At 43.2% G+C, this 25,383-nt stretch overlaps 2 protein-coding genes across 2 annotated transcripts in view; one reads left to right on the forward strand and one right to left on the reverse strand.

The window, feature by feature from the left end:
• Positions 1–251: 251 nt before the first annotated feature.
• Positions 252–11,878, reverse strand: LOC122480163 (50 kDa spicule matrix protein-like). The gene is made up of 4 exons (XM_043574209.1): positions 11,799–11,878; positions 10,902–11,526; positions 829–942; positions 252–617 (listed from the first exon to the last, which is right to left on the reverse strand). Exons 1-4 carry the CDS (start codon positions 11,876–11,878, stop codon positions 600–602), a joined length of 837 nt encoding a protein of 278 aa, XP_043430144.1. The 3' UTR covers positions 252–599.
• MARCHF11 (membrane associated ring-CH-type finger 11) overlaps positions 11,763–25,383 on the forward strand; it is a 110,770-nt gene continuing 97,149 nt past the window's right edge. The window contains exons 1-2 of the mRNA XM_043600945.1: positions 11,763–12,428; positions 13,667–13,822. Coding sequence (XP_043456880.1) covers positions 11,877–12,428; positions 13,667–13,822 — 708 coding nt within the window. The 5' untranslated portion in view covers positions 11,763–11,876. The remainder of the gene's footprint in view (positions 12,429–13,666; positions 13,823–25,383) is intronic.

A 25,383-nucleotide genomic window follows, 5' to 3' on the forward strand; every position in this document is an offset into this window, starting at 1 on the left:
TTATTTTTTTGACGTTTATTTTTCAGAGAGAGTGTAAGCTGAAGGAGGGGGAGGGGGGGATAGGGGATCTGCACCGATAACAGGAGACTGACATGGGGCTCAACCTCACCAACTTTGAGATCATGACCTGTGCTGAAGTTGAAGTCTGATGTGTAACCGACTGAGCCACCCAGGTGCCCCAAAATAACACTTTTTAACTGTTATTAACTTATGCCCCATTATTCAAATTTTCCTGCATTTAAGAAGCCTTGTGTATAGCTGCAGTTTATAACTCTTGGTTTTGCATTTCAGTATCTTTCAGAATACAATTTCATATTGTTGGCCTAGCTGGGAAGGGCTACGTGTGGGAGTTCCAATGGACAGGAGGAAGGGGCTGACAAGTACCGCAAATCTAATGGGCTAAAAGTCAAATTCCAAGATGCAGGGAGGGTTGTATCTGTTCATGTCTGTCAGTCATGTTCAGTCATTTCCCTGGAAATGACATTTCTCTTCCTTTGAGGAGTTGCTGTTTGACCGTAACAGCCGCGTCGTTGCGTTGAAGGTTAACTTCAGTGGTTGATCAGCAGCTCCTGATGCAGACTGCGTCTATCATGGTCATTTCATGAAACTGTTAAAGTCTGGAGAAGGGGTGGGTTAGGGTAGAATTGGAAGTGGGATGTGGAATTTGTGATCTGGTGTAAACATGGAACTGTCTCCACCTCTTGTCTGAACAGGGACCCTCTAAAGGGAATGGGAGCAGACTAGTACCCCTCATGGAGGCGGGGGCCCTGGAGAAGAAAGAGGGAGCCTAGGATTTTATGGGAAAGCAACCAGGGTTCAGGTCAGTACCCGGTTGAAGCCAAGCTCCAGCAGGACATCCTTGTAGGTTTCTGGCTTCATAGCTCCACTTTGCTCAAAACGGTGGGGCAACTGCCCAGCTGCCCAGGTGGTAAGAGAAATATCCTGAGGGAGGGTGGGCAGGGATAGGGAGAAGAAAAAAGAAACGTGGGTGTTTCACGGTACTTTAATTTTTAAGAAGATTTTATTTGTAAGTAATCTCTACACCCAGTGTGGGGCTTGAACGTACAACCTCGAGATAAAGAGTTGTATGCTCTACAGACAGAGCCAGCCAGGTGTCCTTCACTGTACTTATTTTTTTTTTTTTCTGAAATTTATTGACAAATTGGTTTCCATACAACACCCAGTGCTCATCCCAAAAGGTGCCCTCCTCAATACTCATCACCCACCCTCTCCTCCCTCCCACCCCCCATCAACCCTCAGTTTGTTCTCAGTTTTTAACAGTCTCTTATGCTTTGGCTCTCTCCCATTCTAACCTCTTTTTTTTTTTTTTTCCTTCCCCTCCCCCATGGGTTCCTGTTAAGTTTCTCAGGATCCACATAAGAGTGAAACCATATGGTATCTGTCTTTCTCTGTATGGCTTATTTCACTTAGCATCACACTCTCCAGTTCCATCCACGTTGCTACAAAAGGCCATATTTCATTTTTTCTCATTGCCACGTAATATTCCATTGTGTATATAAACCACAATTTCTTTATCCATTCATCAGTTGATGGACATTTAGGCTCTTTCCATAATTTGGCTATTGTTGAGAGTGCTGCTATGAACATTGGGGTACAAGTGGCCCTATGCATCAGTGCTCCTGTATCCCTTGGATAAATTCCTAGCAGTGCTATTGCTGGGTCATAGGGTAGGTCTATTTTTAATTTTCTGAGGAACCTCCACACTGCTTTCCAGAGCGGCTGCACCAATTTGCATTCCCACCAACAGTGCAAGAGGGTTCCCGTTTCTCCACATCCTCTCCAGCATCTATAGTCTCCTGATTTGTTCATTTTGGCCACTCTGACTGGCGTGAGGTGATACCTGAGTGTGGTTTTGATTTGTATTTCCCTGATAAGGAGCGACGCTGAACATCTTTTCATGTGCCTGTTGGCCATCCGGATGTCTTCTTTAGAGAAGTGTCTATTCATGTTTTCTGCCCATTTCTTCACTGGGTTATTTGTTTTTCGGGTGTGGAGTTTGGTGAGCTCTTTATAGATTTTGGATACTAGCCCTTTGTCCGATATGTCATTTGCGAATATCTTTTCCCATTCCGTTGGTTGCCTTTTAGTTTTGTTGGTTGTTTCCTTTGCTGTGCAGAAGCTTTTTATCTTCATAAGGTCCCAGTAATTCACTTTTGCTTTTAATTCCCTTGCCTTTGGGGATGTGTCGAGTAAGAGATTGCTACGGCTGAGGTCAGAGAGGTCTTTTCCTGCTTTCTCCTCTAAGGTTTTGATGGTTTCCTGTCTCACATTTAGGTCCTTTATCCATTTTGAGTTTATTTTTGTGAATGGTGTGAGAAAGTGGTCTAGTTTCAACCTTCTGCATGTTGCTGTCCAGCTCTCCCAGCACCATTTGTTAAAGAGGCTGTCTTTTTTCCATTGGATGTTCTTTCCTGCTTTGTCAAAGATGAGTTGGCCATACGTTTGTGGGTCTAGTTCTGGGGTTTCTATTCTATTCCATTGGTCTATGTGTCTGTTTTGGTGCCAATACCATGCTGTCTTGATGATGACAGCTTTGTAGTAGAGGCTAAAGTCTGGGATTGTGATGCCTCCTGCTTTGGCTTCTTCTTCAAAATTCCTTTGGCTATTCGGGGCCTTTTGTGGTTCCATATGAATTTTAGGATGGCTTGTTCTAGTTTCGAGAAGAATGCTGGTGCAATTTTGATTGGGATTGCATTGAATGTGTAGATAGCTTTGGGTAGTATTGACATTTTGACAATATTTATTTTTCCAATCCATGAGCAGGGAATGTCTTTCCATTTCTTTAAATCTTCTTCAATTTCCTTCATAAGCTTTCTATAGTTTTCAGCATACAGATCCTTTACATCTTTGGTTAGATTTATTCCTAGGTATTTTATGCTTCTTGGTGCAATTGTGAATGGGATCAGTTTCTTTATTTGTCTTTCTGTTGCTTCATTGTTAGTGTATAAGAATGCAACTGATTTCTGTACATTGATTTTGTATCCTGCAACTTTGCTGAATTCATGTATCAGTTCTAGCAGACTTTTGGTGGAGTCTATCGGATTTTCCATGTATAATATCATGTCATCTGCAAAAAGCGAAAGCTTGACTTCATCTTTGCCAATTTTGATGCCTTTGATTTCCTTTTGTTGTCTGATTGCTGATGCTTTCACTGTACTTCTTAATCTTGGATTGTTCCTTAGGGACTCTAATAAAGGGACGTGTGAAGAGTTTGTCTGTCTAGCAAACTAATTTTCTGCTCTCCATCCAAACATCATGGAAGCATGGCTATCTTTAAGTCATTTATGGAACTCTATCAAAAACTTTAAAAGTGTAAATAATCGTTCTTTTGAAATAAGATTTCAGTTAATATTTACTTATTTAATCCACATTTATTGAGTTCCATTAATATCAGCCATCATAGTGCATGCTTCAGAGAAAAGGACCATTTAAACAGATCCACTTGAATTCCAAGTAGCTTACAATGTAGCACAAGGTGGGGGGACCCAGATAAATGCATACCTAACCACAATGTAAGGCATAATGTGATAAAGGTCCTAAGAAAACCATCTAATTTAACGTGTGAGGTTATTATAAAAATAAATGATTTTCAGCCGAGGGAAATCAGTGCTGACTTTCTTCCAGGTCCTTCTAAAGCCTGGAGTCTCTATCAGGTCATGCTGATGTGATTGCATTCCGGATCTCAGTCAGGTTTAGGATATACAGTGTATACAATAAATCAACATATTTTTAAAATGTTTATTTATTTATTTTGAGAGAATGAGAGCACGAGTAGAGGAGGGGCAGAGAGAGAGAGAGGGAGAGAGAGAATCCCAAGCAGGCTCTGTGCTGTCAACACAGAGCCCAACATGGGGCTCAGTCCCATCAATTGTGAGATTATGACCTGAGCCAAGATCAAGTCGGGTGCTCAACTGACTGAGCCACCCAGGAGCCTCTAATTCAACATATTTCTATATCTTCAGCTTGTCTGCTAAAATACCTTCTGCATTTCCAAGTTTCAAGGAAGTGAGACCAAGAGAGAAAATAATGTGTTGCTGTTTTTTGTTTTTGTAATTTTTAAATTGAGTATGATGTTTTACAATCAAACATGCCCTTAATATATTATTTTATTGTTTTGAAGGTCTCAAGAGTATTTGTGGGGGCGGGGGGAGATATAGGAAGTGTTTTTGGTAGACATTAGGAAGCTCATTATCTCATAACTTTGATGATTTTGCATGCAAAGTTTAGATATCCCTGAGTTTTCAGAGAAGAGAGCGGGTTCTGGGAGAGATCAAAGGAGCTTAGTGAGGACCAAGGCACCTAGGAAGGGTAGAGGGAGGACTGGCTGGTTGGCTTAGATTTAGAAGCCTTTAGGAGTGGAAATCCAGCAGGAACAGAGAACAATGGAAAGATGGAAGAGGCAAAGATAGACTTGAAGGAGAGTGTGGTACCAAACTTATGGATAAGACTGATAAAGGCTAGAATGCAGTGTTGTGCAAAATCATACGGGGTGCACCATGAGTGATCAATCTGATTGGTTAGATATGGAGACCATCCATCCATATTCCTTCACTTTCCTTTAAAACCAAGGGCATGCATTTTCAAATTTCTGACATCTTCATTGAATGTGAAATCAAGGTATAGGGGAGACAGTATTTCGCCTTCCTCCCTTCTAGGTTCTTTTGGCGGGTCTACTAATTAAGGTAACATGAGACAGATGAATAGGAGAAAAACAAATCATGGAGGTATGGGAGCCCCATGAAATATGAGACCCAAAGGCAAGTGAGGCGGTTCTGGCTTACATGCCACCCTGAGCTTTGGAACGGGATAGAGACCTGGGGCTTGAAGAAGGGAAGGGGGCGATTCACAGGATAATGTGAAGAGCAGATTTCTGTAATTAGATGTTTGCTTTGCCATCTAACTTTTAGATAAAAGTTATCTCTGGTAATAGTTCTCTTTCTGGGCCATGCCCCCTATCTAATTCTTTATGTAGTTACAGGAGAGGTCAAAGTTTTTCTTGAATCTGCTGGGTCTTGAAAGCCTTCAATCTGAAATAAGGTACCTGCCAAAATGATATATTTTGGGATCGTGTATTCTGCTGCTCGTCAAAGGTCAATCAAGACTTTGATATTACTTCTACATGGTAGCAAATGACTAGGCAGCAACTACAAATTGGTAAGAGAATAATTTTAGTTAATTTGGTTAAGCAATGGAAAAAAAAAAGTATTCGCATGACATGGAGCGTGCCAAAATGCTGTAACTACATCCTTCATTGTCCTACAGATTGCGGTCTCACTTGGGAAGTATGGTTTAACCAAATGTACAATGCTTTACAGACAGAGACTGATTGGTTATTACCTGCTTGACTGGACGGAGTTATTCATATACAGTAAAACCTTGGATTGCGAGTAACTTGTTCTGGGAGTGTTTTGCGAGACAAGCAAACATTTCTTCTTTTTTCTTAATGTTTATTTATTTTTGACAGAGAGAGAGAGAGAGAGAGAGAGAGAGAGAGAGAGAGAGAGATCCTGAGAGGGGAGGGGCAGAGAGAGGTGTAGACACAGAATCTGAAGCAGGCTCCAGGCTCTGAGCTGTCAGCACAGAGTCCCATGCAGGGCTCAAACTCCCAAGCTGTGAGATCATGAATTGAGCCCAAGTCCAACACTTAACCAAATGAGCCAACAGTTCTTGAAATTCACTTTGATATATGAGGGCTTTCGATTACAAGCTTTGATATATGAGTGCTTTGGAATGAACTTTGCTCACAAACCAAGGTTTTACAGTATTTGTTCAATAAGTATTGGCTGAACACTACTCTGACCAGGCACAGTGGACAGAAGTCTCCAATAGAGCAAATGCCTCAATAGAAGATGTTAGATAAGAAGCAAACAGGGGTGCCTGGTTGGCTCGGTTGGCAGAATGTGCGACTCTTGATCTTGGGGTTGTGTGTTTGAGCCCCACGTTGGGTACAGAGATTACTTAAAAATAGGATCTTAAAAAAAAAAAAAGAAGCCAACAGAATACACACAATATGTAAATGCAGGCATACCTCATAGATATGTGGCTTTGCTTCCAGATCACCATAATAAAGCAAATATCACAATACAGTGAGCCTACTGTGTTTTTGGTTTCCCAGTGCATATAATAGCTATGTCCACACTACACTGTGGTCTATTAAGCATACAATAGCATGATGTCTAAACAAAAAGTACATACCTTAATTAAAAAATTCTTTGCTGCTCAAAAATGGTAACCATCTTCCGAGCTTTCAGTGAATTGCAATCCCTGATCACCATAACAAATATAATGATTTAAAAAAATTCAAGGGGCGCCTGGGTGGCTCAGCCAGTTGAGTGTCCGACTTCAGCTCAGCTCATGATCTTGTGGTCTGTGAGTTTGATCGCCGTGTCAGGTTCTGTGCTGATGGCTCAGAGCCTGGAGCCTGCTTCGGATTCTGTGTGTATGTGTGTGTGTGTGTGTGTCTCTCTGCCCCTCTTCCACTCACACTCTGTCTCTCTCTCCTTCAAAAATAAATAAACACTAAAATTTTTTTTAATTCAAAATATTGTGAGGATTACCAAAACGTGACACAGAAATGGTAGTGCTGTTGGGCAAATGGGACTGACGGACCTGCTCGAAGCAGAGCTACCGCAACCCTTCTATTGGTAAAAAACACAGTATCCGTGAAGCACAATGACAGACAATGAAACAGTGTGCCTGCATGTAATACTGAGTAGTGACATGAGAAAGAATAAAACCGGGATAGGGTCAGAGTTAAAATAGGGCTGGAGGATTCTATTTCTGATAGGAAGGTTAAGGAAGGTCTTTTGGATGAGGTGCCTCAGAGCAGAGATGTGAGTGAAGTGAGGGAAAGAGTCATAAGGAGCCGAAAGAAGGTTGAAGAGGGAGTGTACTTGGCAAGGTCAATGTGGTAGGAGCGAACAACAGGGAAGAGGAACAGGGGCGGGGAGGAAAGCTATGGTCATGTCTTCAGAGAGGTAGCCAGAAGGTAGATAGAAGACTTGAAAGGCATGCTCACATTTTTGATAGTGCACAACATATGACGGGAAGCCATTGGTGGGTACTGAGCAGGAGCACGCGTGATTAGACTCACATTTGAATTGGATCGTCCTGGCCGCTACTGGGGATGGATTCAAGAGTAAGAAGCAGGGTGACAAGAGGCTATTTTTTTTAAATAACATTTATTTATTTTTGAGAGAGAGAGAGAGAGAGTGCAGTGGGGTAGGAGCGGGGGGGGGGGGGGGGGGGGAGAGAGACAGAGACAGAGACAGAGATCCCAAGCAGGCTCCACGCTGTCAGTGCAGAGCCAGATGCGGGACTCAAACTCACCGACTGCGAGACTGTGACCTGCGCCAAAGTCAGACGCTTAACCAACTGAGCCACTCAGGGGCCCCAACAAGAGGCTATATGATAGTCCTGGAGCACCGTGATGGTAGTTTGAATTGGGATGTCGGGGTGGTGAAACGTAGTAGTGAAGTTTGGAGTATATTTTGAAAGTACACCTGAAAGAACTTTCTGATACACTGAATGCATGATGTGAAAACTCAGTCAAGGATGCCTCCAAGGATTTTGGCTTCAGTAACTGGATGAATGAACAACTAGCTTACTGGCATAACGAAGGTTGGGAAGCGAGCAGGTTTGGGATGTTGTTTGCTTTTGGACTAGGTTGGTTTGAAATGGCCCTTCGGCATCTAAGTAGGGCAGTCAAGGAGACACGGTGACACGTGAGACTGAAGTTCAGTGGACAGGTGAGAGTAGGAGATATAAATTGTGGGCTGGGCTGCACATAGCGCTGTTCTATGATGCTGACACCGTTTTAGCTCTGACGTACAACAAAGCTATGCTCTGCATTGAATATTTACAATACGCAGATTGCACTTCACTATCCTCTCTAAACACTCACACTCCCACCCATACAACATAACCTAATTGCTCTATAGCATAGAGTTCTTTTCTCTTAGATATTTGAAGGCAACTGAGGATTCTGTGTATTGTACTTAGCGACCACAGAGACACATGAGTGCACCCCAGCCAAGTAAATGTTCTCTAGAACACTTTTCAAAAAGATGTAACCATTACCATGCGTCCCTGCTGGTTTATCCATCTTTTAATCACTAAATTATTCAATATGTATAATGAATATTTGCTATGAATTTATATTTACAAATATGGTATAGTATATAGCTTAAAGAATATTTTTCATCGGTTTGGGAAAGAGAAAAATGTCTCATTAAATAGTTTTGTGAAAATACAAGACTACCTTAAAACTAAATGTCTGGATTTGTGGTGTAAATCCAGAAATACAGAAGGAATCTGAAGGAAAGAAAAGCTAAAACAAAAACAAAACAAATTAGTGCACTCCAAAGGTGCCAACTATACAATTTTGGAACATCTCTAAGAGTTTAACTCGAAAGAATCAAAAGGCAATTCTGAAGAGCTCTCCAGGCTAATTTTCCTGTTGTTAACCCTCCTATTGAAGGGCATATCAAGGTCGTCACACATAATCTAGCTTCAAGATCATTTTGAAACCATTCTGACCTAGTGTAGCCTGGATTGTTTTCTATTTAAAATCCCTAACATGACCCCAGAGGATAGATTCAGGACAGAGCAACATGGGAAATTCAAGGAGGATTCCTAGAGATATCCATGAATATCACCAAGTAATTTTTTGGGACATACTTGCTTGGGCCCCTCCTAGCTCTCCTTCATTCTTGGATTCAGCTCAAGAAACTTCTGGTATCTAAAGGTTTACAAGTTCATAGTGAAAGGACTGTTTTGGTGAAGGGTACATTTCACTCAGCCTATGTGTGAAGGGAGGTGGGTGGGTGGGGGTTAAGATATGACTTTTCTGGCATTTGTTATATTATTCGTATCTTTCTTCTCCTTTACATAGGTTGAAGCAGATTGGATGTGCCTTTCAGCATTTTGGTAGATGCATGTTGGCTATTGGATGCCTGTCAGTGGCCTGCTGGTGCCCTGATATTCTTTATCAGATGTCTGTGTCTCTATCATCTCTTTTGCTTGGATGCCAGCAGCTAGAGTGGTTCATCTTTTCTGTGCTCCCCGACATTCTATATTCTTACAGCAGACGGTGCATTCAAAGTCACAAAGGTGTTTTTCCTTGATCCATTTAAGATTCACTGAGTTAAATGAAGATCATGAACACATGTCCCTTTTTCAGGGAAGGGTCAGCTTTGGAGGTCATAGAAGCTGGGAAATAATGTTTTTATGTGGTTACTCACCGTATCGATGAAAGTTAATTTTCTCTTCCTAGCATCGTTTTTCAGAAACAATCAACTAAGAGGACACATCCAGCACTGTGGCTCTTTCCTCTTTTATCCATGATACTCTGCTGTCTGAATCATTCCGCATCTTTTATACAGAATCCACGGCTTGTATGCTGTCCTTCAAATATTAATGTACTTTGTCTTGCCTGGTAGAAATTTACTAGTTGTTAATTGAATTATTTAGGGGATTTTTTTTTTAAATTTTTTTTTTCAACGTTTATTTTATTTTTGGGACAGAGAGAGACAGAGCATGAACGGGGGAGGGGCAGAGAGAGAGGGAGACACAGAATCGGAAACAGGCTCCAGGCTCTGAGTCATCAGCCCAGAGCCTGACGCGGGGCTCGAACTCCCAGACCGCGAGATCGTGACCTGGCTGAAGTCGGACGCTTAACCGACTGCGCCACCCAGGCGCCCCTATTTAGGGGATTTTTAAAGACAATTTAGACAGCTTTTAACTCAATAACTGAGGATCAAGGCTTATGACTATCTTAAGCCTGTGGCGGTATACAAACGGTGTGCAATGTCATTTTGACAGGTGCAAACATATGAAAACAGATCTACAACCACATTTCTTCAGTGTGGTAAGTTCCAAGGGCATTCAGGGATTATTATTTTAAAAATATGCTTGCTGCCTGCCACTCTGCTACCAAAAATAAGCAAGTCTGAGGGGCGCTAAGTGTTAGAGGACATTCCCGAGAACTATTTCATTCAGGACCACGTGTGACAAAGCGTTTCTGAACTTTTTTGTTCATGACCTTCTTTCTCCGCTTTGCAATCAAACCAATTTATGTCTAAAGACCTGGGACTTTTTTTTTTTTAACCACGTATACTTTTTACTTCCAAAACTTATAAGAGAAAAAATAATCTCAGCTGTTAGTTTATCTCAGTCCTTTCAGAGCATCTATTAGTAGGACGCGGTGCCACCAGACACACCATTTTAGGAGGCTTTATAAAGGATTGGGGAAAAAAAATCATTGGGTATTTGAGCTGGAAGATCTGGAGTCAGGGAACTCAAAAGTTTTGTCAGTAGCCTATGACCTTGAAGAAGTTACTTAGCCTATCTCATCCTGGGTCTTCAGCTATGAAACGCAGCCCAAAATGACTGCCCAGAGAGAGTCGACTGTGCCAAAGACGTTAAACTGTTAGAAGAGTGAACATCACCATTGACTCGGATAGGCACATTGCACTACGTAAATCCGATGCTTTATGAGTTTACACTGAACGGATTTGGAAACGATTTGTGGAAACGGATTTGTGCGGGCTTTTCCGTCCCGTTCCCTGCAGGTATGGTAGTTTATTTCCAGAAAAGAACTGAGGAGAAAGTTGCCCTGCCTATAGAAAAGTCCCAGAAAGGTTTCCCAGAGTGCAAGTGCAGAGAACTGGCCTTGGGCTGCTGGAAACCCAGACCCGAGGACACAGCCACTTCTCAGGGAGGAGAGGTATCATTTGAGTCCTTTATAAAAGGGCGAGGATGAAAGTGACCACCCGCCACACAACGTGGCACCGGAGTTCAGCTGGGAGGAGCCGGCCCAGGAAATGACCCAAGATAGTTACAATGTCACCAAGATATTACAAATAAACCAGGATACTCACTGCAGGAGGGAGGGGGCGAGGAGGACGCAGGGAAGATTCTGGGGCGAGACGGACAGAGGGAGGACATAGGTTCCAGAGGCTTCGGTTTTTAGGGCTCTGGTGGATCCCTGAGAGCGCCCTTGAGGGAGAAGGCTCTGAGAGGGCCCGGAGCAATCCCCGTGCAGCAGCGGTTACCGTCCCCCGGGCTCGCGCGCCCCTTCCCGGGCCCCTGCTCCGCCGGCTCCCGCGAGCCAGGACACCAGCCTCGCGCCCCTCAACTCCCACGCGGGTCTCGGGTTCGACCACCCCGGCCCCACCCAGCCCAGGGCTGCCGCAGCCCACTTGCCTTCCCAGTAACGGTTTCTGGACCCGTGGCCTCCGACCCCTCCCCCTCTCCCGGCTCCCGGAGCCGCAGTGCCGCGCCGTTAGGAGAGGGGTAATCCGCCCCGGAACCGACGTGAGCGGCCCCGGGGCGGGGTCGGTGGAGGCGGCTCGGGGATCTCCCCTCCCTGAATTCCAGCCCGAGGTCTCCGCACCCCACACGGGGCTCGCACCCGCCTCCTCAGGCCCCCCTCCTCCGGAGCGCCCCCTCTGCTCCTCCACGTCGGCCCCGCGCCGGCTCCCTCCACCTCCTTCCCCCGCCCACCTCCCCGCGGGGCGGCTCCGGTCCCCCTCCCCCCCCCCCCCCCCCCCCCCCCCCCCCCCCCCCCCCCCCCAGCGCGGCTCTCACGCGCAGCCGAATTCGGCGCCGCCTCCACCAGAGCCGAGCCGGCGGCTCCGCGGAGCAGCAGCCTGTGCCGCCGCCGCCGGGCCCTCCGCGTCCCCTCCCCGTCCCGCCCCCTAGCCCCTGGCGCCCGGGCCCCCCTCCCCACCCTCCTCCCTCCCTCCCTCCACTCCTCTCTCTCTCTCTCCTCCCACCCCCTCCGTTCTCCCCTCGGCTGCAGCCCGAGCCCGGCCCGCCAGCTGGGCTGGCAGGAGGGCGGCGGCGGCACCACCATGAGCTTTGAGGGTGGCCACAGCGGCAGTCGGCGCCGCGGGGCGGAGAGCGGGGACACCGAGCCGCCCCCGTCGCCGCCCCCGCCGCCGCCGCCGCCGCCGCCGCCGGGAGAGCCGGCCTCGGTCGCCGCGCCCCCACGCTACCTGCCACCTCCGCCCGCGCCGCCCGCGTCCCCCGAGCGCGCCGCGGGACCAGACGAGCCGCCGACGGAGGTGGTCCCGCGGCGCCGGGGCGCGGACGAGCTGCCGCCGCCGCCCGCGCCCCTGCCGCCCGCCGGCCAGGAGGTGTCGGCGGCTGGCGACTCCGGGGAAGGTCCGAGGCGCCTTCCCGAGGCGGCGGTCCCCGAGGCGGCGGCGGGGAAGGGCGTCCCCGGGGAGCCTGAGGCCGGCGCGGGCGGGGAGGGCGAGCGGCGGGGCGCCAGCGACCAGCCCGAGACGCGCTCGGTGTGTAGCAGCCGCAGCAGCAGCAGCGGCGGTGGCGACCAGCGCGCCGGGCACCAGCACCAGCACCACCAGCCCATCTGCAAGATCTGCTTCCAGGGCGCCGAGCAGGTAAGGAAGGCCCTGCGGGACCCCGGAGGTGCCGGCGGGGGGCTCCGGTCCGAGCTGGACCGGCGCCTGCCCAGGACTGTCGACCTTTCAGCACCACGGACAGCGCTCGCCTCCCGGCTCTTCTCCAGCCCGGCTGGTCCAGTCCAGCCAACTCAGCGGCAGCTACCTGGGTTCCCTTTTCCCTTTCTGTCAAGGCAAATGAGAATGTCCCGGTGGCGAACGCAGGGTTTAATTGGGTCTGCACTTAATTTTTCCTACCTGGTTTTACAGTTACACATTCCTCAGGTGCTTTAATGATAATGTCATAAGTATCTCCTTTGTGAATTGCTACATGGATTTTGGTTTATAGATAGAAACAAATCCTTTTTCCACACATGCCTACGGAGGCAGAGAGTCTTAGAATACAAACTGGGGGTGAGTCACGTCAAAACCAAAAAGGGCAGGGGCTTTACATATTGCAAATTATGTTGACTCACTGATGTGAAAAGCATGTCATAGTGTTTACAAGAGAAATAGGAATGTGCTTTGACCTTGTGAAAGAAAGAGTATTTAGCTAATAACTTCTTTTTTATTTTGTTAGAAACATAATTCTAACATTATAAACTCCGTTAGAGGTACATGCAAACTTCTGTGAGAGTGATCATGGAGGCAGCAGGATAATATACCTCTTACAAAATGTGTGGTCTGAGAAAACATTAGGTTTAGTATTTTTAAAAGTAAGGAAATTGCATAAGAATATGCAGGCTTTCAGGAATATAGTGCCCTAAGTCAATATTTATGATGCTACATTTAGAAAAAATAAAAGCATAACGCTATTGCAAGCTACTTTCAGGGATGCCATGCATTTCTTCTTTAGCAATGATTAAGAATAACTGCAGAGGAAATGCATCTGACCATCCACTTAAAAGTTATTAAAGAGGTTTAATAGTACAGCTTTCCCCCAAGGGTATTGGGAGCTATATCTTGCAGACATTTTGTGTGTTGGTAGAACATTTATGTCATAACATCAAGCAATATCTTTGAAATAGTTTTAAGACTGTAGTTTCATTCCCATCAGAAGTATAAAAATTTAATTTTCTCATGTAGATTGATGCTTGTATCCATCTGGGTAAATGGCTTTGAAAGAAAAGAAAGCAAGTGTTAATTTTTTTTGTTTTGTTTTGTTTTGTTTTGTTTTGTTTTGTTTTTTTAAACAGAGACACAAGTACAGATATTCACCTGAGGTGTTATCTTTTCAGGGGGAGTTGTTAAATCCCTGCCGATGTGACGGATCCGTTCGGTACACACATCAGCTGTGCCTGCTGAAATGGATCAGTGAGAGGGGTTCCTGGACCTGTGAGCTCTGCTGTTACAGATACCATGTCATAGCCATTAAAATGAAACAGCCTTGCCAGGTAAACATCGGTGACATTTCTTTTTCCTGAAATGATCTTGCTAAACATGTGTGCACTTGAGTTTAGTTATTATGAAGGATACCGACATAATGGTACTCAAAAACATTTTATGCAAATCAAAATAAAACCAAGATGAAGAATTTGTTGAGTTGTGCTTTGAAAAATCTGTGACACTTTTTAATCTGAGGAACTCAAGAGACATTTTATTCAAATGGTTTCCATTATTAATTTGTTGCTCTTCGATAAAATGATACCCACCTTTGCTTCTAAAAGGACAGGTTGGTAAACTGTGAAATACTTCAGTTAAATCGATTTTATTAATTGGACATGTTACACTATTTTTATAATATTTTGTTAATTGAAGCTTTGAAGCCATGAATGGGCTGCATTGATGGAAAACACATGCATGTAAAGTAAAACTTTACTAGTCTGGAAACTTCAGTTGAGTCTTTTAGTTTTAATCTGAAAACTAGGCTCTTCACTTAACTAGGTTCTTTTTTGTATGATGTTACATTTAGAAGCTTTGGCTGCTTTAATCATTTGTTGTGTTCAAGTACATAGTGGATTCAGAGGTATTGCCAACAGTTACTCTCAATAATACCACTGAAATTGTGTATATTCTTAAACTTTTTGTGTATAATCACATAAAACACAATTGCCATAACCCTACAAATACCCTTGGAAAAATAGGCTTTCATTTTTTTATGGTGGGGCTGATTCAGGTTCTTTGAATTGATCGGTGGGATGTAAAATTGAAAATATTAAAAATGATGTATTAAATTAATGCAGAATAGTGTGTGACTGATGAGATCTGGTAGTAACCTGGAGCTGAAGTTAGGCAGACATAAAAGTGGAGATTCAAAACAGAAACAAAGGAAGGAAGACAAAAGAGGGAAAAGGAAAAGTTAGGAGGGGAAGAAAGTCATAAAATCTCTCTATTTCTGCTTACATCAACAAATGCAGCTTGCATTGAATAATATACAATAAGTGAGACTGTTAGTGATCGCAGGGGGACCTGGAAGCTGATATACAACTGCATTCATAATTTAAATTTCATAGATTTTAATTTGTGCATCCTTCGTATGGTTTGCAATTAATTTGCATCTCTGATAGTCACCATTTAAAGCATGATTAGCAGGCATGAAATGAAAATATGAATATTTTCAAGTTGACCTAAGGCTTATAAATAATTTGGAAAGAAGAGTAACTAATGTGGAGGAGTGATGTTATCATGCTGAAGATAGGCACAAACCTAGCACATTTTCCCAGAACCTCTAATTGATTGAACTACTTGGGTATCAATTTATGGATATATCGTAGCTGTCTTGAAAAACACATGGAACCGTGTCCAGATACAAGGATAAGAGTCGTATAATTGGATCGACAATAATTCTATGACTAGAAACATGGGGGAGATGGGAAAGAGGCAGCTTTGGGCCTCCAGTGAAAAAGTCCCATGAGAAGTACCATGGCCAGATGTTCAGGAGTTCAAACAGAATGCTAAGTATTTAAAGAACTTATGGCTACTATATCTTAATTCACGTGGGATGATTAATTTTGAAGTAAATAGAAATAGGTCCTTGATGTAATTTTAAAATACAGAAGAGACAAAGGGCTAGGACAAAAAAATACTGCTTACTAATTCTATAGCAAAATGAAGTGATTGCTACTATGTTTTGTTTCATTCATAAAAGGAATCATTCAGTGTCATTTTAACAAAAGCTCTTCCTCAAAATGTGTATATGATATGAAATCAAAACAACAACAACAAAACCAACGAAAACCCCAAACCAAAATCAACCCAGTGTTACTAATACACGAGAACTAATTTTATTACGACACATGCGGATACTGCCGTGCTCTGCAACCTGACCTGTTTGGTAGAGTTAACGACCAAATAATATTTAGAAACAAAGTTGATATAAGTCTGATAATGATAGCACAGAACATGCCTGAGAAATAGCCCTCCAGGACTATGTCATATGCATATAAAGCTTAGTGCCTTAATGAGTGGAAATCAGTTATAAAGTTCCTAAAGCGTGGATTCTTCTACCTAGGAGCAGGTTATTCTCAGATAAAGTTTTATTAATCGTCTGACATTTCTGTTACGGATGACCTACAAACTGAGCATTTACTCTGATTTTTGGTTTTCTCCCTTGCCGGTGTGAGGCCGATCAGCTTTAGCATTTATCACATTCATGCTTTTATGACCTGGCAGAAATCCATTTCTTCATGGTGTAGGATCAAACAGGAAGTATGCTGTGGCACTCCTCTTCTTTCCACATCCGTCTAAGTATGGAAGGTTACGTATGTCTTAAGCATAGAGCCCTCCGTAGCTGTGAGTGGGTGGTTCCTTGGATGTAGAACAGAAGAGAGAATAAATAATAATATTAATAGAGAACATTTGCTGAACACTTACTCTGTGCCAGGCACTGTTCTAAGTGCTTTACATATGCTGATACTGATATTTAATCTTCCTACGAGGTAGGGAAAAGTATTATCTCTGTTTTACACAAATGGAAACTGAGACACGGAAAAGTTATATAACTTCTACTAGGTACATATCTAATCAAAGGCCAGGATTCAGATTTAGTCAGGCTGGCTCTAAGATCCATGGTCTTAGTCACCACGTCGCATATTGGAAAGTGTTCTCAATTCCATCATGGCCATTTCTGGGCCTATCATGGCTTATCCTGTGTTATGCTGAGTCCATCAGGAACTGGTTTTTAGCCTGGGTCTCTAACGTGGTGTAGAAAGGCTTTGACTACTTGTTGTTGCATAACAAAGCACCCCAAATACTTAATAGTTTAAACAACAATCACATTATCTCTTCAGAGTCTGGGTTGATCGAAGTCAAGTCAGCTCGTAGGTTCTTCTCCATATGTGGTGTCAGTCTGGAGCTGTAGTCATCCAGAGGTTTGACTAGAGTGGAACATCCAAGGTGGCTCACTTATGTGACTTGTTCTTGGTGCTGGCTGTTGGCTGGAAGCTCATTAGGGGCTGTCACCTGGCACCTCGGTTCTCTTTCCACGTGACTTGGATTTTTCACAGTAGGTTGTTGAGTTCCAAGCGCATGAAAGCAGAAGTTACAGATCGCTTAAGTACAGTTTCATGTATGTTGTATTCTCTTGATTAAAGCAAGTCACAGGACCAACCCACATTCAGAGGAGGGAAAATAGACTCCGCCTTTGGAGTCTGTCCTTCTTTTAAAGAGGGTGGCTATCTTTAATCCACAATAAAAGATAGTTTCTAAAATGGCTCTAACTACCCTGGTCTCTGTATTAAGTACTCACTAGGCCCAGATAGGTCCACAGGCACCATCATAACTCCCCTCCCAGGGCTCAGAAATAAAAACCAAGCTTGAAAAAATGTATAGGAGGTTGACTCATCAGTGATGCTCGATGCAGACCCCCCAAGCACTTCCAGAAATGATTATGACCATGAGGTACCTCCTGGTGCTCAGAGGAATATGGGGACCGAGAAGGGAAAAGAATAGCTAACCAGAAGCAGGTGTATGTGCGAGGGAAACATGCTGCAGTGAGTCTAGAACTTTAGTTTTACTTGTTTTTCTCACTGAGATTAGAATTCTTTGAGAATTTGGGTCTAAAACTCTCCATTCCGTTGGGTTTTAGCGATTCTCAGCAACATGACCCAGTAGAAAACGGATGTATCCTCTAAACATATTTAAGCCTTAATTGCTGTATCATTAGCAGTGGAGTTAATTAAGACATTCCAAGTAATTAACATGCATTTACCCTCCTACCTACTTGCAGAATCTATTTTATTGATTAGCATATTCAAGATGACGCGTTAATAATATTCTAAGAGTAAAAGCTAATTGTTTTGAATCTCATACTATGGTATAAAATTAGTGGAATCTAAGGACATATAAGATCAGTTTTATCTTGAGATGCTGGTGACATTAACTAATTAAGCTATATTCAAGGTTCTGAATTCTTTCAGTGCTTTTTGCAAGGAATATAGATGGTTGAAGAGATAACATTTATTTGGTAGCATATTGTAGGAGAATCTTAAGACTTGTTATAAAAGACCTCACTCCTTAAACATAGGAACATACACTATAAATGGAAGGTACCTGGGACAAATTACTTAACTCTTTGTGCCTCAGTTAACTCATTTTTTAAAAAGTCGTCTCTATACCCAGTGTGGGCTAGAACGCACAACCCTGAGATCAAGAGTCATAGGCTTTACGACTGAGCCAGCTAGGTGCCCTCAGTTAAGTCATCTTTAATAGATCATAATGGCATCTATTTTATCCATTATTTTGAAGACTAAATACATAAATATATGTAAAGTGCTAAGAATAGTGCCCAGTACCTAGTAGGTACCATTTTAATGTTAGCTTTGATTATTATTACTTGTTCATTCAGCTAACAGATGGGGACCTTCAGTCACTCACAGGTCCCTGTTGTTTCCTTCAATCTCTTGTCACCAAAATGAAGTTAATGACTTCTCTTTCCATATCACTCTTTATCCCTGGATGTTGACACCCCCCTTTTTCTTCGAGAGCACATCTCGGTGTCTGAACAAATTTATTTTTGTACATAATGAATAAACAGCATTTTAAGAATCAGGTGCTATGCTGTATAACAATCTCAGCACACAAGGGCGTATGTGCTCCAGAGATAATGTCCCTCCCCGTGGGTCCTTATTGGAGTCTACTCATAATCGGGAGTTATGAGATGCTTCCACAGGTGGCCAGGCACAGACTAGTGCGATTCAGTTTCTCAGGCGTCATTTGTTTATACTTTGGAAATGCCCCTACTGAGTGGGGTGTGCCTGTGAGCAAGAGGAGGTTGGAGAAGCCCCAGAGATCCCTGGGGGGCAATCACAAAGAGGCACAGGCAGTTGGCTGAGTGTCAGTCAGTGAATGGTGGTGCCCATCAGCTTTCCTTCTCCCCCCTTACTTCAAGTACCAAAGGAAAGGGCGAGGAAGGAACTTACCTCGGACAGTGTTGAGAGTTGCCTGGGGGCCATACACCTTTGTGAATATTAGGCCCCTGGACATTTTTACTAGCCTGTAACATTTTTTCTCAGCATTCCCCTTACTGCTTTGCCTTTCAACACTCAGTGTGCTGTCAGCAACAGGTCTTCTCATAGCAGTAAGAATGACTCAAAGTCTCCTAGGAAGGAGAAGGACTTGAGAGCGGTTTTCATTTCTGCCCATATTCTCAAAACCCCGGGGCTCATCATGACAGTTTTGAATTAGAGAGGAAGTTGGCACCAGGTGGGTCCCTTTTGGCTAAGGTTCCGGACCTTATCTGTACAGCGTTTATAGAACCTTAACTTCTCGAGGACTCTGTGGTCGTTATTTTCCCGAGTGGGGCTGTGTCACGGAAGGGGTGGTCTACCTTCAGAAGTGATGCAGTCATTCTTGTGATGTAACTGACACACAGCAGGAGAAGTTGACAAGTTATTATAGAAAATCAAGTGTGATTTTGAACATGTAGTAAGAAGACATCAGAGCATGAACTGTATCGCTTTTGCATGCTGTCATTTGAAATACTTCAAAATACTTCAAGGCGGTTTCCTTTTATGGGTCAAAAATGTCTGCATACATACCACCTGGCTGACATGGTGAACCGCCCTTTCTCTGGTTTTCTCTAACCCCTGCTCTCTTACTAACATTCGCTGCGGGCTTAATAGCAAATGGCAAGCTGAGGAGAAGCTTTTCGTTACCATGCCTGAACAACTGAGAAACAGCATTAAAATGTAATATTTAAATGCATATGTTGGCATATTTTATAGGTAATTAAAAATGTCAAAATAAACAAAGAACACATCATGAGGCAATTTGCTCGCCTTTGAAATTATTTTTGTTCCATTTGCTTACTAATTCTCAAAACACATGAATCTTCATTTTACTCACTGGAACAGATTAATGATTCTCTGCTGAATAAAATATGTAAATTATACTTTGTGTACTACTTATAAGCCATCTTATTTATTGTATAGGCCACGTGTACAGTGATGTTACAATTTATCTCAAGGCCGGATGGTTCTGAGATGGCAGTCAAACAGATAGAGTCCATTGAGGCATCTTGCGCTGGTGTTGACCTTTGCCCTTTACCAAAAGAGGACTGGGATGATGTTGCCCGGATGGTGGTACTTTCCAGAACTGTCTTCTATACCCATTTGCTTTTCTACACTTCCTAGCTCTGGTTAAGTGTATTTCTATTTTGACACCTCTCTCTTCTTCACTTTCTTGGCCCCTCCCCAGTTGCCCTTGGAAGAGGAACCCCCCCCCCCCGCCCCCGCACCGCCGCTGCCAACCAGGGGTGGAACTGGGCAGACTTTTTGGTTAAAGCAACTTACGGTGGCAAGAAAATTGGGTAGTGGTTGGGTAGAGGAACCTTGCAATGGCTCCAGAATGTCTTCACTTGATACATTAATCTTGGTACGTAAACCAGAGGTCAGCAAATCTGTTCCGTAAAGGTCCAGACAGTAAACTTGAGGCTCTGAGGGCCTAAAATATTATGGTTCCTGTCCTAGCACGAAAGCAGTCATAACCATCGCGTAAAGGAATGAGCGTGTCTGTGTCCCAGTGAATCTTCACTTGTAGACCTTGGAAGTTGAATTTCACATAACCTTAACATGTCAGGAAATAAGATCCTTCTTTTGTCTCCCCCGCCCCACCCCACACCGCAGCGATTTCAAACGTAAACACTTGTGGGCACCACAGAAAGAGGTGGATTGCCAGCTGCATTGAGCCCACATGGGTTTGACAGTAGTTTGCCAACCCCCAGTTTAAACAAATTAAGTATCAACATGGACTTCGGTATTTTCTGACCTCTTAGAAAATGAGATGGGTGAAGTGTCCCCAGATTTTTATATGTTTCTTTGTAATTTTGAGTGAAATCATCATACACTTGCATCATTCAGAAAATGGTGGGACTGTATCTCCATAACAAAATGCTATCAACTTTACACTAAATCTTAAAACCATTGTTTCTTCCGAACAGTTTCTTGGTTGTATTGAACTCAAAGCCTCCATTTCCAGGAGCTGCTTCAGTTAAGTTAGAAGCAGAAGGCGGAGACATCCCAGAAGAAGCCCTCAGTGTCCCTGGAGTAGGCCACCTTCTTGTCCCTTTGAGTTGTAGAATGCATTTTGGAGAGTGTTCTCAGATCCATCCCTAAAGCAGGTCCTCCCAGGCTATCTGCAGCCCAACAGGTATGCTTAGAACACCCACTTTTGAGTGTTTGAAAATGTTGTTGAGTTTGATTGGGGTTTCCAAGCCTGCCTTCTGGGAGGACAAGCTTATCAGTGAGTGGGAGGGGTTTGGGAACAAATTCTGTAACACAGCTCAACAGAGTTTGGGAAAGCTTCTCTTTCTTGGTCGCTTTGTGGTCATTCAGTGGCTGTTTGTAGTACGAATGAGTGAATGAATGAATGAACGAGCGTCTTAGTAGGATGAACAGAACCAGGGGGCCATGTTCATATTTGTGCAGTGAGAATACATCTCAAGGAAAATGATCGAACGTGCGTTCGATGCTGGCATGCCAGCCATCTATTGGCTGTGAGTTTTCAGCTTGTTCTTAAGTTGCTTTTCTAATAATTCTCTTCTGAAGCTGTTCGGGCAAGTATGTTCAGTTCTTCAGACCACAGGAAAAAGCCTTGAGAGTAATACAGAGATCTATTTTTAAAAGCCTAAAACTGAAAGGAAAAAAAAAAAAACCCCACAAAAGGTTCCAGAGAGACATGTCTGCTCTTTTCACAAAATAAAATGTCATGAAAAAAGACTCTGTAAATGTGAAATTACCCATGTGTGACACACTTGCTTTCTTGAGGTTGTCACTGGTTGGAGGATTTCATCTAGCATTTGTTCAGAGAATCTGAATAATCTGCTGGAAATTTTGCTGTATGATCATGGGTATAGATGAGCCGCTAAGAACGTCTACGTGGTACAACTCTTGGCGTGGAATCTGTCACCCGGCTAAAAACAAGGTGAATTTTTTTTTTTTTTTTGACAAACGGTTTGTACAGTTGTGATGTGACTCCAAAAGTGCTTTTCTACTGGTGAGAACAATACTCCAACACAGAGAGACACGGAGGAAGAGAACAGACTCTCTTCTCCTTGCTCATTTCCTGCTTGGCACGTGGCTTTACTGTGATGTGACCAACTGGGTTCCCTTCTATTTTCGGACCCTGTAAGAGTAGAATGGTGCAACTGAGGAAGGGGGAGTGTGCTTCTGACCGTTCGTAGCAGCAGGGAGTGGACCGGCAGGAGATAATCGCCTATAATTACACGTAAATGGATGGTAGTCCCTGGGGTCTCTCCAGGAAAAACTGCGCTATGGCTTGTGCTTTCTGTGTCCTTGGATATTTGACCACATGGTCCCTGCCAGAGCGTAACTTACAATTCAACAGCTGTTCTACATGACTTAGCCCGATGAGGTCCCGTGTAAGTAGAGGTGGATGGCGCCTCAGCACGAAGCAGCTCACGTAGGAAGACATGGCCCAAACCTGAAGCATTTCTATGCAGGCAAAGCCCAGAAGAGAATTTACTGAGCATTTCTGTCCTTCCTCTTAGGTGTGGTATGCTCTGGGGACTAGCGTCTGAAAACCTGCTTTCTCTCCAGTGTTTATCTCTTCTATCAGTTCTCTTGGCTAAAACTTGGGCAGTGTGTTCTTATCATAATAATAGAGTTTCATTGCCTTCCTGTGCCCTTTGGTTTCCTTTCTCATTTTGGTATGCTAATTATGTGCAAGTGGCCAAAGCTTAACTTGGGCACAGGAGGCCCTCCCATATGCATCTAGCTCTTATTACAGGAACCCTCTGGGCGCTCCTGTGTTATATATGGACTTGATCTTGTGCCATGATACTCATTTGTGTCGTGACTCTGAGTTACAATATAGTTCAAATAAACAAGGAACTATTTCTTCAAGAAATTTATACAGGCTCTCCTTGGTTTGTTCAGCCTGTTAAAAAAAGATTTTGTTTTTATTATTTTTTTAATATTTATTTATTTGGAGACAGAGAGAGAGAGAGAGAGAGAGAGACAGAGTGCAAGTGGGGGAGGGACAGAGAGAGAGGGGAGACACAGAATCCGAAGCAGGCTCCAAGCTCTGAGCCATCAGCATAGAGCCCGACTCAAGGCTCGAATTCAGGAGTTGTGAGATCATGACCTGAGCCAAAGTCGGACGCTCAACAGACTGAACCACCCAGGTGCCTCCAAAAAAGATTTTTCAGAATGATAACCTCTCTCACAAGTATCAGGGAATTTTACTTATATTCTTGTTGAAAGAATATTCTAGAAGCCACAGGAGAGTACTTTTTTCTTTTCTCTCCCCCCACCACTCACTCCCCAGTATTAACTTCTTTTCTATGTTACATTTGCAATTTTTTTTACATAAATATGTATGTAAGGAATCTCTTATTAATTTAAAGAAAAAATAAAGAACATAAAATATTTATAGTAGAATAGAAAAAGAGCACAGGATTTACTAGGAATACATGGAACATTCAGTAAATATTTGTTTCATGCTCATATTCCATCTTTTTCTTATTTTCTTGACAACATTATCCCCTTACTTTTTTAGCGGAAGCTCCAGTCCTTTGGAGAGGAAGGGTTATCTATTCTTACCCACATTGTATCCCCTAGGATCAAGCATTCCCAAGCTCAAATTTGGAAGTTGAAAGAAAATCCTTTTTTTTTTTAAATTAAATTAAATTAAATTAAATTAAATTAAATTAAATTTATTTAGAGAAAGAGCACATGACAGCAGAGGAGGGCAGAGGGGGAGAGAGAAAATCTTAATCAGGCTCCACGCTCAGCACGGAGCCCAATATGGGACTTGATCCCATGGCCCTGGGATCATGACCAGAGCCAAAATCAAGAGTCAGACACTCAACCGACTGAACCACACAGGTGCTCATGGAAGTTGAAAGGAAATCTTGGATGTAAAACCACCTTTTCATCCTTCTGAAACTGTTTTCTTGTACCCTTCATGAGGGCCTCTCAGTCCTGCTGCTAAGGCTTCTATTAAACTCATTTTCAAATCTAGATAAGACTTCTCAGCAATTTAAGTAGTATAAAGAAATGAAAAAAAATGCTAAGCCAACAAGATTACAACTAATTGTGTCAAGATTTGTTGCGTACATTTGGATGACACGTGGTTCTTAGAATATGGTGGGAAAGATTCTTGGATACTGAAACTTGTTTGACTCATTTGGTGAAACACATAACAATGGGTGACTAATCTCCCTACCTCCTGCCCACCTCTTCTCTCTGACCTGCACCCTACTGAGACTGAAGGTAGTATCTGTTACAGATAAGGACATTTGAGATAGAAACATGCTACTTTCATTTTGGACATGATTAAGCTCTACTATAGTAAACTTTAGGAGGAGAAAACTAACCATTTCTTGAGTTGCTTGTAGGGAAAATTTCAATGCTAAGTGATGATGAATGTGTGGAGATTATTGATATAACGGGGCATAGCAATGGATTAATATGTGCATTTTTGGTCTAGAAGGTGACTTCACTTGTGTCAAGGGGTAGCCTCAAAATATTTCATCTCTGTTATTTCTTACTAAGAATTATATAATTAATACTTTCCTGTCGATTATTTTTTCATGCGTTCAACATATTAACCTCTATCATATAGCAGGCACTGTTTTAGGCCCAGGAGCAAGGTAAAACAGGCAAACCTCTGCTTCTTATTTTAAATTCTTGATGGTGAGGGACAGACCATAAACAAATAAGCAAATAAATTTTAAGAACTAGGTAATTATAGATTATGTGAATACTTCTAATGGAAATAAAGTGAGCGACTAAAACAGGGCAAACTAGACTCAGCCATGTGGTGCTGGATTAGAGTTGGAGACGTCAGTACAAATTCATGTTTTGCTTAAGATAGATACAACTATTTATAGCTATGTGCTTATGCATGGGTTAGTATACGCCTATCCATTGCCTAGCTCTGTCTGTTGAGAAGGCCTAATAGTAGTGACACTCCAGTAATAACAAACCCACCTAGAGCCAGATCTTAGCTTCCAGTACCATTTTCCAATAAAAGGAATGAGTCACATACAAAATGCTTATTCTTACACAAAGTGGGTCGGGAGTGGCTTGTGCTGGAAAGTCAAGAAGTGCCCAGAAACCAAAGGGTGGAGGCACAGCAGAGGGACACAAGGGCCAACGTGAAAGAGCCCCCAGTGGCAAAATCTGGAACAATTTGAGGAATGAAATAAATGACGTAGTATAAGATTATAACTCAAACTACAATATGAACAGCGATGAATGCATGCTGATATAAATAAGTGATAAATAAGTGAATGGGGGGGGGGGAAAGAGACAAATCTCCCTAACTGAAGAATGCTGAATAATTTATTTGCTTACTGTCCCCTCCGGGAGGTGAGGCGCATCTCTGTGCACCCCTTGAGTGTGGGCTGTATTTAGTGACTTGTTTCCCAAGAGTAGGTTGGTTATAGGGTGGGAGGAGCCAATGGAGTAGCCTTCCAGTGGAGAAGCCTGGCAAATTCTGCCTTATCTAGGTTTATGTTAAACTTATGCATGATAAGTCATATTCATAACAT

Source organism: Prionailurus bengalensis, chromosome A1 (genome assembly GCF_016509475.1).
Source record: "Prionailurus bengalensis isolate Pbe53 chromosome A1, Fcat_Pben_1.1_paternal_pri, whole genome shotgun sequence".
Taxonomy (NCBI): Eukaryota; Metazoa; Chordata; class Mammalia; order Carnivora; family Felidae; genus Prionailurus; species Prionailurus bengalensis.

Bases quoted from the DNA above. Each gene is read 5' to 3' on its own strand.
- LOC122480163 (XM_043574209.1), bottom strand. From the start codon at position 11,878: ATGGTGGTGCCGCCGCCGCCCTCCTGCCAGCCCAGCTGGCGGGCCGGG. The intron at 11,527-11,798 runs GTGGGAGGAGAG...CCCCGCGGGGAG, and splicing joins CCGAGGGGAGAACGGAGGGG to GTGGGCGGGGGAAGGAGGTG. The intron at 943-10,901 runs GTGAGTATCCTG...ACCCTCCCTCAG, and splicing joins CTCGCCCCCTCCCTCCTGCA to GATATTTCTCTTACCACCTG.